The sequence below is a fragment of the Montipora capricornis genome, chromosome 7 (genome assembly GCF_036669925.1).
Source record: "Montipora capricornis isolate CH-2021 chromosome 7, ASM3666992v2, whole genome shotgun sequence".
NCBI classification, from domain to species: Eukaryota; Metazoa; Cnidaria; class Anthozoa; order Scleractinia; family Acroporidae; genus Montipora; species Montipora capricornis.
The window spans coordinates 14,931,943-14,950,426 of NC_090889.1; the positions used below are offsets into that span (position 1 = coordinate 14,931,943).

General features: G+C 40.6%; 1 protein-coding gene across 4 annotated transcripts; it reads left to right on the top strand.

Annotated features, from left to right (window-relative positions):
• Positions 1-9,264: 9,264 nt before the first annotated feature.
• LOC138058291 (uncharacterized) lies at positions 9,265-12,591 on the top strand. 4 transcript variants are annotated; one of them, XM_068904220.1, is made up of 3 exons: positions 9,265-10,295; positions 10,704-10,734; positions 11,177-12,591. In XM_068904220.1, exons 1-3 carry the CDS (start codon positions 9,299-9,301, stop codon positions 11,286-11,288), a joined length of 1,140 nt encoding a protein of 379 aa, XP_068760321.1. In that variant the 5' UTR covers positions 9,265-9,298; the 3' UTR covers positions 11,289-12,591. The 4 variants fall into 4 exon arrangements, with proteins under 4 accessions (XP_068760321.1, XP_068760319.1, XP_068760320.1 ...); XM_068904218.1 differs by having other exon boundaries at positions 9,265-10,734; XM_068904219.1 differs by having other exon boundaries at positions 10,704-12,591.
• The last annotated feature ends 5,893 nt before the right edge of the window (positions 12,592-18,484 follow it).

Genomic DNA, 18,484 nt, shown 5'->3' on the forward strand with positions numbered 1-18,484 from the left:
ATATAAGGTCAAACCAAGGTATACGAGCTGATAACCGAGATTGAGTGAACCAATCAGAGCACGAGAATTGCATTATAGTCTGGGAGCAAATGTCATAAAATAAGGTCCCGTGTGAAGTTCGTGCTGAAAGCAAGCAACTAGTGTAAAAGTGTTCATTAGGACCTACTAAACATCAAAAGTTTTGGTGCCAGCTTTGCAACTTGCTCAGACGGCTTTTAAGGGGGGTTAATTCTGACCCATGAAATCTAGCGTGAAAATGAGGCTAAAACACATAATTCCTCATAACTGGACGAAATAGACGAAAATACACCAAAATTGCTCACATGATTGGGCATGATCCTCCCTGTTGATTTATGCTCATTTACATAGGTCACGTGACCTTACCCATGAAAGCGAGGCTGAAACACATAATTTTCCATAAATTTGTCAAAAAAAATCCTTATCATGCCAAACTTGCTCACCTTAGTCAGTTAGACATCTTGCATCGATTGGTGCCACTTCGTAGTGTCACGTGACCCCATACACGGAAACGAGGCTGGATTGCAAAACACGCCAAAGGTGAACACATCATCCAGGACAATAACGTTGACTCATTGTAAAGCATATTAAGGCTGTATGTATAGCATTTGAATGAGAAAAATAAAAGCTAAAAAGGTGTAATGATAATGAATTTCGTGTGGCTTACATAACCTTATTATGAGTGATTTCTACAATCCTATTTCGCACAAATTCCTGTGGATTCTTAACCTAGGGGGCCTGGGTGATTGTGAGCCTGAACTATTGGTCAGCGGTAATTATTTGAGTGTCCGCCATGTCGTACTTACAGTCATCACAGTGCTTGTAGTATGACGGATTTTGGCCAGTCTAATGCCTCTTTAGATTTTAAGCTGTGTAATCTGCCAAGAAAAAAGTACAGCCAATCTTGTTGAAAATCCAACTTCCCATCAAAAGCTTTTAGAAGCCATCGAAGAACGTTCAAAGTACGAGGACATCAACTCGAAAACATTGTGGCTTGTGCTTAAAGATCTACCAATAGAAGAGCTTAAAGAAAAAGCAACATGGCATTGGTCGTGCTACCAAGAAACCACCCGCTCAAGAAAGATCAAGAGGGTAAAAGAGAGGTTTCAGAGAGAGGTCAGAGGGCCAAATGAAGTTCGAAGAAAGACAAGTGAATCGCTTCAGGTAATTGCTAGGTATAATGGCTTATAACTTTAACTTTTTACTTTATTGTGTTTTTCATCTTGGAATCGCTGAAAAAGCAATGACATCCTTGACATCTCAAAAGATTTCATTTCATTTCACTAAACAGGGTCTTCTTACACCGTCGAAAACCGTCCCTTATGACAGCAATCTGTGCTTCTTTTGTGGAGAGAAAGCGAAGTACCAGAACCCTCTGCATTTGGTGTCAACATCATCTGCTGGTAGCTCTCTTGATAATGCAGTAAAGCAATCAAAGGATCCTAAACTGCTCGTGAAGCTCTCGACGGCTCTAGACAGCACTGACGCTCATGCCATTGATATTAAATATCATAAAAGCTGCTGGGCGAAGCATGTGACTGGGGTCCTGCGTAAAACTATCAAAGATGAAGAGGAAAGGTCAAGAAGTGAGACAGCGGCTAAGCTGGAGTTTTTGAACCTTACCCAAGCTGCCCTCGATAGCGGAGAAATACTCAACATGGCACAGTTGAAACAAGCTTTTGATTCCATTTCAAACGAGAACAATAGTCCAAACATTCTAAGTCGACGTTCAGTTTAAAGAGCTTATCCAGAAAGAAATAAAGGGAATTGAGTTCCATAAGCCCACTAGAGCTAATGAGCCCGAGAGGGTCAGCGTAAAGCAGTGTAGAGATGCCGCTATCCATATCGTAGAATCCACAGCTGACAGTGATGAATCTATGAAAACTCTCTTCGATGCCGCTTCAATAGTGAGAAAGGCTATTAATCGAAGCGAGAAATGGGTCTTCTCTGGCTCTCTGGATACAATGACACATGATCACTGCCCCGAAGAGCTTACCTGCTTCTTTAGGTGGATAATCCAAGGTCCCAATAAGACACTATCTGATAAAAAGTGCAACGAGGTACACAAAAGAGCAATGCAATTAGCGCAGAATACAATAGCTTTGTGTCTAACGGACAGGCAGGTTGACAATAAGAGGTCAAAAGCGGTCTACTGCACTATAGAAATGCCCAACACCTCGCAGTTAGCCTAGCAATACACCAAGCAGTACGAAGCAAAGAGCTGGTTAATCTCCTCCATGGATTTGGCATGGCTGTAGAGTACAATCGCTTTTTGAGGGTGGAGTCACAAATTGAGAAAACTGTCTTGAAGCGCATAGAGATTGAAGGTGGCATGTTTCTTCCCCCGGACATCGTGAAAGGACGGCACGTATATTTTGCTATTGATAATATCGATTTCTCAGAGGATACTCCGGACTGGAAGCGTACTCTACACGCCACAGCAATGGCTATTTATCAGAAAGTGGAACCCCAAGATGAAGAACCTGTATTAAGGTACCATAACTGTTGTAATAAGAAGCATGATGCGCTCATTTAATCCCAAGTGCTCGATGGGAGGGGGGTTAATTAATTAATTAATTAATTAATTCAAGGGCGGCACCACGCATGGGACTTTACGTCCCGTTCGCGCCTTCCCTTTTGGGTGCATTTTTTTTTTCTCTAAGTTTAATTTTCTGTTTTCTATTTGTTATGTACTTTTGTCTTGTTTAAATATTTATCTGATATGCCCGAAAAAGTCGTTAAATAAAAAATGTTAGATAATAGACGTTTAATTTTACTTTTACTTTGGCATGACTGGTTTGTGTGATTCAGGTTCTTCTTTGTGTCAATAAGACTAGCTAGTAAGTTAAAAGCTAATCTCATTTCTAGGATGTAGGATAGAAAAGATCCCCTTCTTGAACAGCATTCTGCTTCATAAGTAGCTGTTGTTGCGTTTTGTTTTTCATTTTTATAGGTTAGAGGAGCCAAATGATTCATGCTGTTCTCTAACAGAACTGCCCGAATCGCTGACATCTTTAATGCCATGCGTGGAGCCGCCATCAAGGCCCCCTTCTCCTGCGTACCCAACATTTGAGCTGTCATCAGAACAAGAGTTGCCCCAAAACATCCGTGATGAGACTGCTACCTGGATAGTGTCTCGTACCCTTACAGGCCATGATGCCCCAAGTGATGATGATAATGATGAGCCTCCTGTACTCGTATGGTCCGCGTACAACTCTTTGGTAAATGAAGCACTACCTATCACACGTGTCGGTGCTCCTCCATTGTTGGCACATCCTGCTCATGAATGGAGCATGCTCCTCACAGTTCTGATGCGTGCTCAAAATATCTCTGTTAGAGTAGTCGGTCCCGGGAGGAAAACAGTCATATCGCTAGACCTTGGTTTGTATCTGCCCGCCAAACGATTACAGATGGCCCGATGCGAGCTCAAGAACATTCTCCTTCGACCAGGGGAGCTGCATGTGGTTATGGCTATGCTGAGGATCATTGGGTCATATATTGACAGTAGTGGGATAGACATGTGCTGGATCGAGTCGGAACTTTATGGCCCCTCCACTGTTAAACAGATAATTGACGGCAAGCATGTTAAGCGCGGTAAAAGAGCACACATGATCACCTTACAGGCTTTATTTTCCTTATACCTAGAAGCATTTCTAGAAGGCTCTCCTGATGTACGTCATACCCTCGAGGAACTCTCTACGACAGTTGGAGATGCGTGCAAAGAAGGCACTAAGGAGAACATCCAGACGGCACACCATAGCTCTACCAACGCGATCCAGTCTTCTGAAGTAGTCAAGAAGATGTCTGATTTTGACGCTGCAAATGCCACAAATCCTCTCTTTACTGTATTTCGCCAATACATGCGCATGGTAATGGAGATGTTCGCATTCACCCAGGCAGTCCACAGTGGTGATTGGAAGCTCTATCTAATTCCACTGGAGTTGTTCACAAAGTACTTCTTTGTGCACGACAAGATCTGTTATCTAAGGATGATCCCCCTGTACCTAGCTGAAATGGCATCCCTCGAATCATCAGACCCCGAGATCTATGGAGAGTTCATCACAGGAAACTGGGTAGTGAACAAGAACAAGGAGGTTCCTTTCTGTGCTGTTGGTGGTGATACTGCGTTGGAACACCTCAATCGATCTATGACAGTTTCTGGTGGGCTTGTAGGGATCACTTTGAATGAGAGCGCACAAGCCAAGTTTTTCCTCATTGCCCCAGAACTAGCCCGACTCACAGCAGAAGCCAAGGCAATGGCGGGTCTCGTTCCGGAACGTGCACACCATCAAGAACTAAACTCAGCTGTTTTAACGCACGAAGATAACATCATAAATAAGTTGACCGAGACAATCAAGACCTTCACCAATCCCTTTTCATCAGACCAGACACCAACACCGATCTGTACAACTTGGTCACAAAAGTTGTGATGAATGAGAAAACGAAGAAGGATCTTGTTAATGAGAGTGAAGAAGGGAGAAAGCTATTCAGTGCTTTTGTACAAGATAGGATCAAGACAGGAAAGATCAACCTCTGGGCTCCTGTAAAGAAGCGCAATCTTCTTACCTGGAAAACGAGTGCTAAGGTCATCAAAGTCAAAGCTAAAGACACGATCATCGAGTTAAGGGAGGACAGAAATCTGTTTGCTCGTTTGGCGATGGTGCAAGAGCCGCTCAGAAATTGACATCCAAGAGGCTGCTGGCTTATATGAGTTCACTGTTGTCCCAAGATCTTTGTTTGCACGAGATGGTACCATGTTGCATTGTTCTTGCAAGAGTGCCCTTATGCATATCCTAGAGAAGGCAGGTGGCCCTAGTACTAATACACAAGAAATCACCGCAGGATTCAAAGTCGCGATTGTTGATGGAATGGCCGAAGTCCAATCACTTGACAAGCCAGAGTGGATCAATAACTGTAGAGACTTGGTTGAACATTTCACGAATCGCTTGCTTGTAAAGTATAATGATTTACAAGAGCTCCACATAATCTTCGACAGATATGATGTACCATCCTCACTGAAATCAGCAACACGAGTCAAACGACAAGGTGGCCATGCTCCCATTTATTATCGCATCACTGATTCTACCCACATCGCCAAGGTGCCGATGAAGAAGCTTCTTGCTCATTCAAAGACCAAGGGCGAACTTACTACGTTTCTCGCAAAGAATGTGAAGGATAATGCTAATGGGAGACAAGTCGTTGTGGCATGGGGAACGGAATGTGAGGCAACGCACAGAGACGTCAGGCATTTACGAAGTACACAAGAAGAAGCCGACACGAAGATTATTTTACATGCTCTGGATGCCTCTGCTCAAGGTGCTACCCAACTCTCTATATATTCTCCTGACACTGATGTTCTTGTTTTGGCTCTCCGACGGTATCCAGATTTGTGCTCGAACTCTTGCTTTGTTACTGGGACCGGCAGTAGTCGTAGAGTTATCAACTTGAAGTCAATCGCAGACGCCCTTGGGCCCACTAAGACGGCTGCGCTGCCAGCATTTCATGCGTTGACCGGAGCAGATGTTACTGGGAGTTTCTCTGGAAAGGGAAAAGCCACTTGTTGGGATGAGTTTGATAACGCCAGCACTCCTATCTTGCAAGCTCTTGCTAACCTCGGTTGTGGGGAACAGCCAGATGACGGCACAAGAAGTGGAGTGGAACAGCTGGTTTGTCGGATGTACCAACCAAAGACAGACATCAAAACTGTCAAAGCCCTCAGATGGTCCCTCTTTAAGGAAAATCAAGCTGAGTCTGAGAGGTTGCCGCCCACACAAGCTGCTCTCCATCAAGCCATACTGAGAGCGCACTACCAGCTTCTTGTTTGGAACAACGATCACGTAGCAAACCCGGTGTTGCCCTCACCAGAAGGCTATGGATGGCAAGATGAAGATGGAAATTGGGTACCAGTCATGACAAATCTTCCACCAGCTCCAGAGGCCATTATACAGCTTGTCTGATGCTAGTGCGCCAAGTCCCGTTGCTCTAACAACCGTTGTCAGTGTCAAAAAGCCGGACTTGTCTGTACTGATCTCTGTCTGTGCTCTGAAGATTGCCAGAACGAGTATGCTGAGAGTGATGATGAGTATGATGAAGACGAAGTCGAACAGGAAATGCCATAGGAATGGACAACAGAACAATGTATATAGATATTCAGTAAGACTTTCATGACTGTATATATAAAATAGCAGTAGTCGCTATTTTCATTTTCTGCCCTTGTTCCAATATACTTGCGAAAATGAATACATGGAACCAGTATCATAGACCTTATTCATAAATGGCGGTCAATTTATAATTCTTTTGTCGAAGTGGAAATTAGCCTACCAAGCCTCGATACGATACAGGGAATTGAAAAGAATTCTTGCTCTAAAATGAGGCTTGGTAGGCTAATTTGCACTTTGACAAAAGAATTATAAATGTGACCGCCATTTATGAATAAGGTCTATAAGTTGGCAAAATGATTGATTATGTGTACAAGATAGATTCTCAAATGGAGCCTCCGCAGTATTTGCTTTATCCGTCTCGTCCCTGTGCTATGGGCCATAGGACAATGAGTACTTGAAGTTTTTATATCTGAACTCGGATAACCAGATATGTATCTGCCTAGTAGTTGTTAATACATTTGGCAAGACAAATGCCATCCTACACGATGCTACCAGATATATCCAGCCTCGTTTCCATGCATGGGGTCACGTGACACTACAAAGTGGCACCAATCGATGCAAGATGTCTAACTGACTAAGGTGAGCAAGTTTGGCATGATAAGGATTTTTTTTGACAAATTTATGGAAAATGATGTGTCTCAGCCTCGCTTTCATGCGTAAGGTCACGTGACCTATGTAAATCAACAGGGAGGATCATGTCCAATCATGTGAGCAAGTTTGGTGTATTTTCGTCGATTATTAACAAAGTTATGAGGAATTATGTGTTTTAGGCTCGTTTTCATGCTGGATTTCATGAGTCAGAATTTAACCCCCCCTTAAAAGCCGTCTGAGCAAGTTGCAAAGCTGGCACCAAAACTTTTCATGTTTAGTAGGACCTAGTGAACACTTTTACACTAGGTGCTTGCTTTCAGCACGAACTTCACACGGGACCACATTTGCTCCCAGACTATTATCCCAGGTTGAGAATTTAATAATGGTTCATATCCCATGGCACTAACAAAGCCAATCAAATCTGGGACTGCATCGTGCAACGATGTAATATTCAGTAATAAAAAAAAGTACATTCAGTTGAAATTGCAAGTAATCACTTTCATTAAAAGTGTGAGTTTTTCATGTACTAAGTGTTACAACTGTACGATAAGTATGCCTTTACTCAGGAAATAAAGCACAGTTTGACCAGTGCTTTCTCGGCCAACCTCTACACAAGAGTACAGTGGCTGATAAAAACGTTGAGAACACTCTGTAAGACAGATTTAGTACCAGACCAAGTAAACTCTGTATCTGTTTAATTGTGACCTTCAAGGTGTTTTCAGTCTTAAATAAAATGCACTCACCTTTCACTTTAATTAGACGGTATTTCGATTGAGGGTTGAATTGAGGTCATGGAATGCTGCAAAGTGATCTCATATTTGAAGACTGTGGAATGTTCCAAGGCAAGTTCATTTAATTGTCACTCTTTCAGCTTCTTTCAAATTTGTGCCGGGTTTATTCAAGGTTATAAATAAAGCAGTCATGGGTATTTTTACAAATCACTGAGCCTTTGAACAAGAAAACAATAAAGGTAGTCTAAGAATATAATCTACAACAGTGAAACATACATGAGAAATATAAAAATTTGGGGAGCATAACATTACAATGAATAGACGGCATCAAAATACAGTGCTATTTTAAATATAATCAAGTATAAGATTATCTTGCTCTGGAATATAAAGTTAACTTACTTACTGATGAACGCTCCAAGGAAAGCCCCACGAGTGGATATGAAGAACTAGTTATATATGAATTTCAAAAATTCACATTCGATATCAACCTCATAAAATTGAGGAGGGCATTGGGTCTATTACTTCTATATATTAAAGAGACAGAAGTCGTTGGAGCCACATAAGACATAAAAAGAACGACAAAGGAGTTCAGTGGAAACATTTTATAGAAAAATCATTTCTAATTTTGCCTTCAAATTCGACACACTTTTCCCCACACAAACCCTTTTATGTTGATGTTCAAATTACGTGACGGGGGGCGCTGTTAACGTTACAAAAGTCATCACAAATCGTAGAGGTTGGGATACCTGTGATATCAAATCCGCAAAACCGCTGTGTGTTTCTGCCGAAAACAGAAACCACATGCTAAAAAAGGAAAACCCGCAAACCGCAACAGACACCAAAACCGAAGTTTTGCGGTGCAAAACCCGAAAATGGCCAAAAACGAGGATCCTGATGCTTCAGTCCCTCATTATAAATCGTGCTATCGTCGTCTTATGAAAGAAGTTTATTTTCTGTGTGGATCATACAAGGGAAATACAATTTTCATTCGTTCTACTGTGACCAACCGGTCGACAGTAAAAATGGTCACTGTTTTAATTTCACTGTAGGCTAAGTGTATCGTTTTTCCAATTTGAACAAGGCACCAGAGGTCAGTTCTATCCTTGTTGGTTATTGGCCAATGGATCGTTTTCACGTGACGTCATCATTTTCGAAAATCCAAAAGTGAAGAGCCACGAAAGTTTTTATCCTCATCAGGCATAAGAGGCGGTAAATTTGTATCCCTTTGCAATTTTAAAGCTCAATAGCGTGCTTCGTTTGAAAACCAGAGCATTTTGAATTTCTGAGTTATAGCGGCGCGTGACACGAAGCGACGATCGAGTTTTTTGAGAAATATATATTTATCTCATGGTTTTGAGCCTTTTTAGAATTTAAAGCATTTGGAAAAGTGCTTAGGTAAATAGCTGTTTGTTCAGTACAGATGATCACTCGTCTAGATAGCCAAAGTAAGTAACAGATGTTGACACTATTTACCGGCCGCCATATTGGTGCACCACAGATGTGCACCAACATGGCGTTTTCATACTGGGCTCTGTAAATTTCTGCGAAACATTTCGACGAATATCTGAAGTTTGGGGAAACGCACAGGCCTAAACTTGGAGAAGTGTCTTCTTCATTTATCTTCTACGACATCACGAATTCTTGACTTTTTCCACTGGATGGTTTTTGATTCATTTTTTATTGCGTGACAGTGAAAACGATCTATACAAAGATAAGTAGCTGTTGTCTCAAATGGATAAGAACGTTTTGTCTGGATTGCTTTATGCGTGACTGGTTTGCTTCCGCTTTGTGTTCAAGATGGCGGGGAAGTATGCTTCAATAGGCTATTGCTTTTCCTTCTTGGTGATAATATGTTTGATCTACATGCTTGTATTTCGTGGATCTGAATGGTTCTCGGAGTTGGATTACCAGCCGAGAGGAAACACTCTCACTTTGTATCCAGTTGATGACGAGTTCTTCGGTCCTGGATCTACAGTAAAATGCAACGTGTCAGCCATGCCAGGATTTAGGATACCTTCGTTGCAGTCCTTCATACAGGCAACAACCACAGGGAAAGACCAAGATTTTATTTTGAATGGACTTGCGGTGTATTCAAAGCTCTCAAATGCATGCCAGCCACTGGAGGATGTACGCAATGCACAAATTCAGGTCCATAAAGTCGCTCTTGTTAGTCTGACAAACAACAAGTATAGTTTGTGTCCTTTGGAGAAGCTGACAGTAAATGCACAGAACGCAGGGTACTCTGTGTTGATATGTTTTACAGAAAACTCAGATGTTTTTCCTTCGACGAAGGAAGAAATCCCTGCGTACAAGCACCTGATACCGATTTTATATCTTACAAGCAAGGACTGTTACCTAGTCTCCAAGTACACTGCAATCTATCCTTTTGAGGTTAAAATATTTTTGGCTTCGAACGACCGAACAAATGTGGAGATCCGAGCTCCACCCCGCGTGCAGTACTCCTTTGAACTGGAGAAAATGAGATCATATTTAAGCCGACTTTATTACTGGTTCCTCGTTGGACCGATAGTAACTTTGGTTTGGCTGACACGTACAAAGAAATTCTGTTGGATGTCTGTAACTCGACAAGCAGGTGAAGGTCGTGCAGTAGGGAATGGAACTCATAGTGAAATGCGAAACATGGAAGACGCTGCAAATAGTAACGAGGAGTCATTTTCGAACTCGGTTACTGAACAGAGAGTGGAGAATCATCATGGAACAGATGACAGTGAAAGACAGCCGCTGCTAATTGCTGCAAACATTGACAATGCCGAGTACATGAGACAGACTCAAGGTACTGTCAGATATGTTAACATTATCAAAATAATTCCTGGCAAAATGGATGTGGGTTTTTGTTATCTGATTCTCATTATAGCAGCCCTTCCGGTTGGTATTTCCAAAGGAGGGTTATCATTTTTCAGATTTGATGAGGGCGGTGACATGCACTTTAATTCGTCGTTACTTCCCATATATTGGTCACCTTTTAAGATCTTCTGTTTTTTCATGTATAGTCGGTTTGCCTGTAAAACCACGTGGACCGTTCAAACCAACATTTCAAAGCTGATTCGGAGTGACTGGTTTGCTTCAAACATTTTTTTGTTGGTTTTGGGGATAGTAGTACCGTTTTGTTCCTCAACAATGTCTTTTTCTTATTTTTCAACATACGACACGGTGTGCACTGTCTGCAATGGGCTTTTCATAGTCATCTTAAACAAACACAAATTTGTGACGCGGTATGTTTTCTACATCAGTGTTTGCATGATTTTTGCTTACCTTGAGAGTAATGTCGTGGCTGTGTTTTATTTTGCACTCAATTCGCAAGGATCCTTAAACAACCTAAAACTCACAGCTCTCCGCACTGTAGCAATTGGCCTGACTTTGTCTACAAGTTTTAGTTCTTCCATGCACATCATCCGGAAACTTGTCAAGCCTAGGGAATCGCTGTTTGAAAGTCTTTCAGAAAATTAAACAGCAGCCCCTTTTTACGCAAATTTAGCTTGTTACGTAGATATGGTATATAGCGCAAGGCTGCCTCGTGTGGTCACAAGACGCAGCCTATGGTATCGCCCAAAGGCAGCCTAAAAACAGGTTCAGAAACCCCCAAAGTGAAAGACATGTTGTTACTGGTAGGAATGATAAGTTTGTTTTTTAGAACTATTAGCTTATTGCTTGTAGGTTGTCAAGTAGGTTCTGCAGGGCAAACAAAGAGGAGATACAGCTGAGGCTTTGTATGATCATTATTGATCATTGTCAAGAAAATCTTTATAAGCAAGTTGATGATTTATAGGTTCACCAATGAAGTATATGGTGGTATAATTCCACCACTATGTTATTTAACAATTATTGCGTGAGCCCGCGTTGGATACGAGATACGCGCCTCGTTGGTCATTACCAATCACGTATCCAATAAGGGCGAGTGGAATAATATTGTTTATTAAACTCTCAACTTTCGGTTTTGCCTAATTTTAAGTTTAAGAAACGACCAGAAAATGATTTTATGCGGAGAGACATTTGTCGCATTCATTTCCGCATAAGGTCAAACGCAGGTATAATGCCTGGTAAACGAGATCCAGTGAGCCAATGAGAAAGCTAGGATTGCATTATCCAAGGTTGAGAGTTTAATAAAGATTTGGTTGTCTTGTACTTTTAGAGATTAACTTTTTCAGCGTCTGTGTTGAATATCCGAATTAGTTAAATAGTTTGCCCATATAATCAATGGCTTTTTTAGTTTAGCAAATTTTGAAACAAGAAGCTCCGGTTCATTGAATAAAATCATGACTTGGCCGTTTTAATTAATTCCCCAAGCTATCTTGGTATCAATGACTAGCCCAGCGATCTTAAAATGCTTGCTTAGTTTTCGAAAGCTTTTCATTTTAAATTTTTACTTAGAAATTGGTAAAGAAACCGATGACAAATACATGTTTAGGTCGGCCAATGAAATGTAATGATTACATCTTGTTGATGCCAATACTTCGATTTCGTCAGGGATCGTTTTTAATTATTTTTTAATTACTTTCATATCCATGTCATGCTCATTTTTTTATGTATCAAAACGAGCAATTACAACCTTAAATGTTTCTCAAGGTGGATGTTTTAATTTTGTGGTGAATAGTTCCCTTAAGGCATGATAACTAAGACTTCAATTGGTACTTGTTGTTTGTTATCATCATAGACGATGATCCATTCTGCGGTCATTACAAAAGACTGAGGGTGGAGTGAGTAGCTATATTATGATATTTTAAGTAAGTAATACTTTGGAAATAAAGAGGTAGATTTGTTGTTTTACCCTTGTTCAGCGAGAAGTTTTGGAAGTGACTACCCGGATCTATAGACTAACTATCGGTTTCTTTTCTTTTCTTTTTTTTTTGTTCTTTTGGCAATCCTTGATGATGGATACCCACTGTAAGTAATTACACCCCTCTTTTAGTGTATGACAGGTCACATGATTAAAAATTATGACGGTCAGACCAAGATGGGCTCCTGAGTTGGAATGTAATTACAATTTTGTAATTGGCACCTTAATTATTACAACAAGCTTACGACAGGCTTTTAAGGACGGTGCCTACTAATTAAAGATATTTTTGCCCCGATGTGTGATTATGCAGCAACTGTAGATCTTAACAAGTGTTATTGAAATCCAAAAAGAAAATTGGGGGTAACCACGCATTTTTCAAAGATAATTCATGAATAATATTTGTAAAAAGCTTTAAAATACAAAGCAATGTATGGCGTTCTTTCTCAAATTGAAGCTTAATTATCTCTGAAAAATGCATGGTTACCCCCAATTTTCTTTTTGGATACCAAGAGTACTTATTAAGATCTACTTTCTCCGGATAGTTTTAAACCGCGCAAAAATATCCCTGTATTAGTAAGCATCACCGATAGGAAATCTGAGTGTCTCGAGATGCGCAGAACGTATACGCAATAATAATTGTAGGCTCCTTAATTTACACCAACTCTTATTAAGATTGGCCATTATAGCACAGTCAGTTACTTCACGACAGCCATGGAGTCACTAATGAGATTTCTCTGGATCAGCTCATTCTTACTTCGTGCACTGAATTGATATCTCATGGTTGCTAAGTTTATAAAAACCATCTGAAACTGTATTACGTAATGATCTAATTTTTAATAATAAGATATACCACATGGCAGTGTTTTCAGTTGATTCAGAAGCAAATCACCCCTCTCGCTTTGTTAATAAGAAATTATGTTTATTAAAAGTAGCTATTGTTCATGTGAGCATTGCAACTGTGTGATGTGCGTTTGTACAGGAAATGAATCACAGTTTGACCAATGATTTCTCCGCATGAAAGGAGCGAGTTTCAAATTCAGTTAAAATGAAAAATTTTCATCTTCCCAACCGTTGGGAAGATACACTTATCCATAAACAGGATAGTCTTTTCTAAAGTCGTCCATTTCATGCAGCCTTAAGACACAACCAGATCTGCACTCAATCCCATGAATCCCAACATGTTTAACCCTTTAAAACAAAAGATAATTAAGTTAGACCAGTCACCATATTACTTCAGGGTTGGTCAAGGCTATTTTGGGTCCAAACATAGAAGTAAAAAGCAAATTGTAAAAGAAAAGTTACCTGCTTCCCACAAATCTCTCAGGAATATCCTCCAATCCCGCAGCAGTACTAATTAGCTGAGCCTGGGGATGCTGTCTCAGAACCTAAAAGGACATGTCAAACATTTGAACCTCTGTGACCTGACTGAAACATGGAATTAAAAGATAACAAAATTGGCTTAAGTGGGAAAATATTATCTCCTGCATAAAGATAATTGGAGTTCGTTTGGCCAGAAGATGTCAAAAGATTGCAGTGCATGTCTCTGAATGTAAAACAATAAAAAACAAGAGACCAGTGAAGACCAGTAAAGCAAAAAGAAAAAGGGAGAGAATTACAATACCAAACTGCACTGTCGCATGTGTATGGACACAGAGAAGTAAGTGAAACGTTAATATTTCTTTATTTTAGTTAAATTCTGCTCTCATAATATTTTGACATTTTGACATGACATGCAATCATGCTGCAGATACTGTAATGACCTCTTATCTACCATAGTGTATCTGCAGAGAATTACAGTGGTTTCGCCCACAAGACGATTCGCCCGCAAGGTGATTCGTGTACAATCAGGAGGTTTCGCCCACGCATCTTGTAAAGGAAAGAAATCCATCGAAATGTAACTGTTGTAAAATATCGCAACAGAATTCACTCGTGATGCCTGTGTGGCACTGATATTTCTGGCTGTTTCTCTCTACGGAAAAGCGAGTGCGTGCGATTTGTGCATGATTAATGAATTGCGAGTGTTTCCACTTTTTATAGAGGAAGTCTTTTGCAGTAAAGGGCGAAAAGCAAACGTAATTTGCTTTTTGACAAACTCGTACTTTGTGTAAAGTCGTCGCAGACTAACTTGCTGGTACGAGTTAAGCCAATCTCGGCCCCAGAACTCTTCTCTTAGTTGAGGGAGATAAGAACTCTGGGGAACCCTTAAACAAAGTGTCTTGTCTTTAGTTTTCGTGAAGAACAAGCAAAAGCGTCTCTAATTGGTGCATTCATGTTAGCACGAGGAGTGGTCAAGCGCCGTAAGGTTCGAATAGCCAATTTTTGACTACGGGAACCCTACGGCGCATGTTCTCCTACGTAGAGTTTCCCAGAGCCTTGGAGGCTGTGGTAACGAGAATGAATTTAGGAACGCCGGGCTGCGCAGTACGGATGCACAGTAATGAAAATCCCAGAGCTCGTACTCGAAGTCACACTCGTTGTCGATGCTAACATTCTCTACAGTGTCTCTATTTCCCGTGAAAGGACAATGGACAACGGAGCTTGAAAAGAAATGCGTAGCCGTTACTGTACAATTCTTGCAAAAGGACATTTGAAAAAAAAGGACTTTAAAATTACATTCCCCGACGACTTCATCAGTAGAGGAAGCCGGTAAGGGTCACACGTTGTCGCTTCCACTTTGTCGCTTCCACTTTGTCGCTTCCAGGTTATGGCTTCCATGTTGTCACGTTAAACCTAAAGGAGGCGACTGTCTTGTCGTACTCTCACTGATCGAGAGCATTGCTAGTCTTTGAAGGAGTACTATCGTAGTTTTGTATCCTTTAGGTATTTTCATTTTACGTCCTTCCCCCCTCCCTCATCTTCCAAGTTGTCGCTTCCACGTTGTCGCTGCCAAGTTGTCGCTGCTGAGTTGTCTCTTCCGATTTGTCGCTTCCATGGTGGGGGGTGGAAGAGGAGAGTGTACATTACCTTAAAACAGCTATAGAAATGAGATTAAACTTCCTAAATTGCCCCCTCCCCCTGCTCTTAACGTCAACGCGACAACTTGGAAGCGACAACTTGTGACCCTTATCGGCTTCCGTAGTAGCCGAGTGCTTGAAGACAAATTGCAGTAAAATCGAAGTAGCAGTGACTTTTCTAAAAATAGTTAATACCGAAAACTGATGGTCCACCTTCTGTTGAATATCAAGTTTCATGTTTGTGGACTTCTGGTAGTGTTCAATCCGTGGCCTTCCCAGCTAGCGCAGGTCTCTTTTGTGTTTGCGTTCGCTGGGTTGACGAGTACGGGAAAGAGACCTCTTCTATGGGTTGAAGCTCACTGTGTTGAGCATGCGCAGGGGTTACTTAGTGACCCAATCCTCACGTGATACGTCATGTTGTGTGGGCTCACTTAACACAAGCGGAATCACTGTAAAGTAATTTGCGAGACAAAGCGAGCTCTTGTCCCAGTCAGCAAACATATCATGGAGCATGCGGTTTGAAGAGCGTCCGCGTGCAAGGTTGTGGACTGCGGTTGGATCAAAGTGAGTTTCGACCCACGCTCTTTTCCCATACTCGTCAACGAACGCAAAAAGAAAAGACGCTTCTGCTAGCAGGAGAGCAGTGGCTTTTTGTGAAACAAAAGAAACTACGGGCTATAAACGTACGTTACGCCCTTCGAACTCTGTTAATGATAGGTGTATGCAAGCAAAGGGGAAGTGAAACGGTATTACCACACTACGTAAAGAGAGAAATGGGAAACATGCGCTTGTTATCACTTAACATATTTATCTCTCTAAATAAAAGCGACAACAATTACTTTCTTTTCAAGTATATAGAGTTCGGGAGTGATTCCGTGATTCATGAGCGAATCGAATACCATATAGACCGAATGCATAAATAGCGGCCAAAAATGTATTCTTTTGTTTATGTGCTAATCAGACTCTCACTAGCCTCGCTCTCAAGCAACATTTCTTTTGTATTTTGTCCATGTAAACGAGGCTAGTAAATCTCGTTAGCACATAAACAAAAGAATATTAGTTGGCCGCCATTTATGCAATCGGTCTATGAAGGGCCATCTTAAATTTCATCTCAAACAATATCATCAACTTAAATTTACGCCCTCTGCATACAGACTCCTGCTATCATATATGCTTCGTTCTCGGGATTCAATATACTTGCATAAATCCCATAATACACCTATTTTACCCCCCAAAAGTCTGCATAGGCATTGTTTTCGACTTCTCTTGGGACATTTTCATTTCCCGGGAGAAATTGCAAACAATGGTTATGCAAACGTTTTTTTTATCTTCTTGAGGGGGGGGGGGGGGATGGGAGGGGAGGTAATAGAGGTGTATTATGCAAGTATGCATGCATGCATGTATGTGCAAGTAGTGAATGGAAATTTAATCATAAATGCCTTCCCTTCTTAATTATCTGCATGGAACATTGATTTTGACAAGGGAAATGGTTTTCTCGACGATAATTTTGCAGTCAGTTGCAATAATCATCTCCTCTTTGTATCAATATTCTCCATACAGAAAACAAATGCACGAGTGAGCTGCCTTCAATTTCAAATGCGTGCGCGTGATCCTACTCGTTTTTTTTTTCTGTCTGAGGTCAATTTCTAAGAGTAATAGACATGACTTTTTATTAATTGTGGAAAACGAAGAGTGTTTTAAATTCGTTTCATATTGGCCTGCAGAATTATCTATGTTTTTCTCAAAATCTTAAATTTTTCTATATACCCTAAAGGGGAGATCTGGAGCGAGCCAGAATGAGGAACATCCACTGGTTGCTGTGGTGACCCAAAGAGTCTCTTGCAGACTTATAAATCTCATCTGAGTAAAGCTAATTAACCTTCCACTAGTTCCGATTTTCACGACATTGAATTAGTTTTGGTCGTGTTTTGCGGTCGCTTGTTGGCTTTGAGCTAGCCCTTCCTCGTTGTTAGTTCATAGCTCATATATAGGAGATGAAGTATGGATGGGATCTTTGGGAGACTGTCACTGTCGCACATAAAATATAACTTATTGTGGCGATTAAGGAACAAAACCTCTAACTTAGTCAGGGATGTTAACATTTTCAAAGTAATCAGAAATCAAGATTGTCGAGAACATCCTTCTCGTCCTGTTATTTTGAAGGCAAATGCGGTAAAACCACCTTAAATTCCTTTCATGAGTGACTCAAAAGCTGCCACTTAAATCATTAAAACATTTCCACCTCTCTCGAGCACAATTTTTTTTAGGAGGTTATTTAAATCATTCACAACAAACCAGTTTACAAATTTAAAAATTAAACATACTTAGTAAAGGAAAAAAAAAACATCCCATAGTGCACTTCATAACGTTCGGTTTTTTTTTCTTCAATCCGGGTATATATTTTAAACACGGTCACCTGGAGGCTTCCAAAATAGATCTTTGAGGGAATTAAATCACAGTTGTTTATATCCTGTTTCTGGTAAGGGTTGTCCAACTGAAAAACTGTTTCTAATAGTAGACTTTGGCACATTATGCTTTTATTTTTTGCTATTATGCTATTGCTTAATGCTCAAGATTTTTGCTATTATGCTCTTATGGCCTTGCTAAAATGCTCGAAAACTCCCTCAATACATCCACAGTAACAGCCACTTTTTTTAATTAAAAAAATGTTTAAAAAACGTTTTAACAATTTTTTTTTAAATGTCTAGTTTTGGCAAGAAACCTCTGAATTATATATAACTTTGGCTGTTTCTCGGTGAATTTTATCCCTTCAGATAAGTTTTTTTTTTTTCATGGTAGAAATTTCTTGCTAAAATCTTGGTATTATGCTCGATGCTTTTGCCTTGCTTTTATGCTCAAAATAATGCTAGCATTATGTCCCAAAGCCTATCTCATAGGCCATTTCCGAGTTCATGTCTGTCGAGGCCAAGTGCAAAGTTTTTCATCACAAAAACTTCGCGCTTAGACTCGCTTTGAAGAGGAGGCAGACATGAACTCAGAAATGGCCTGTTGTCCTTTAATATAATGCTGTTTAGAATTCCCCCTCCCCTACACTATTTCTCTCGATCCCCTTGGAGACACAACGGGATAACATCAGATAACATCCACTGAAATCCCACGCGACATTTCCTTACGTTTTATACAAGGCATTTTCCCAGCTCTTAATAATTCATATATGTAAGGTAGAACTAATTACCATCACAAAACCTTCGCACTTGGATTCGCTTTGAAGCG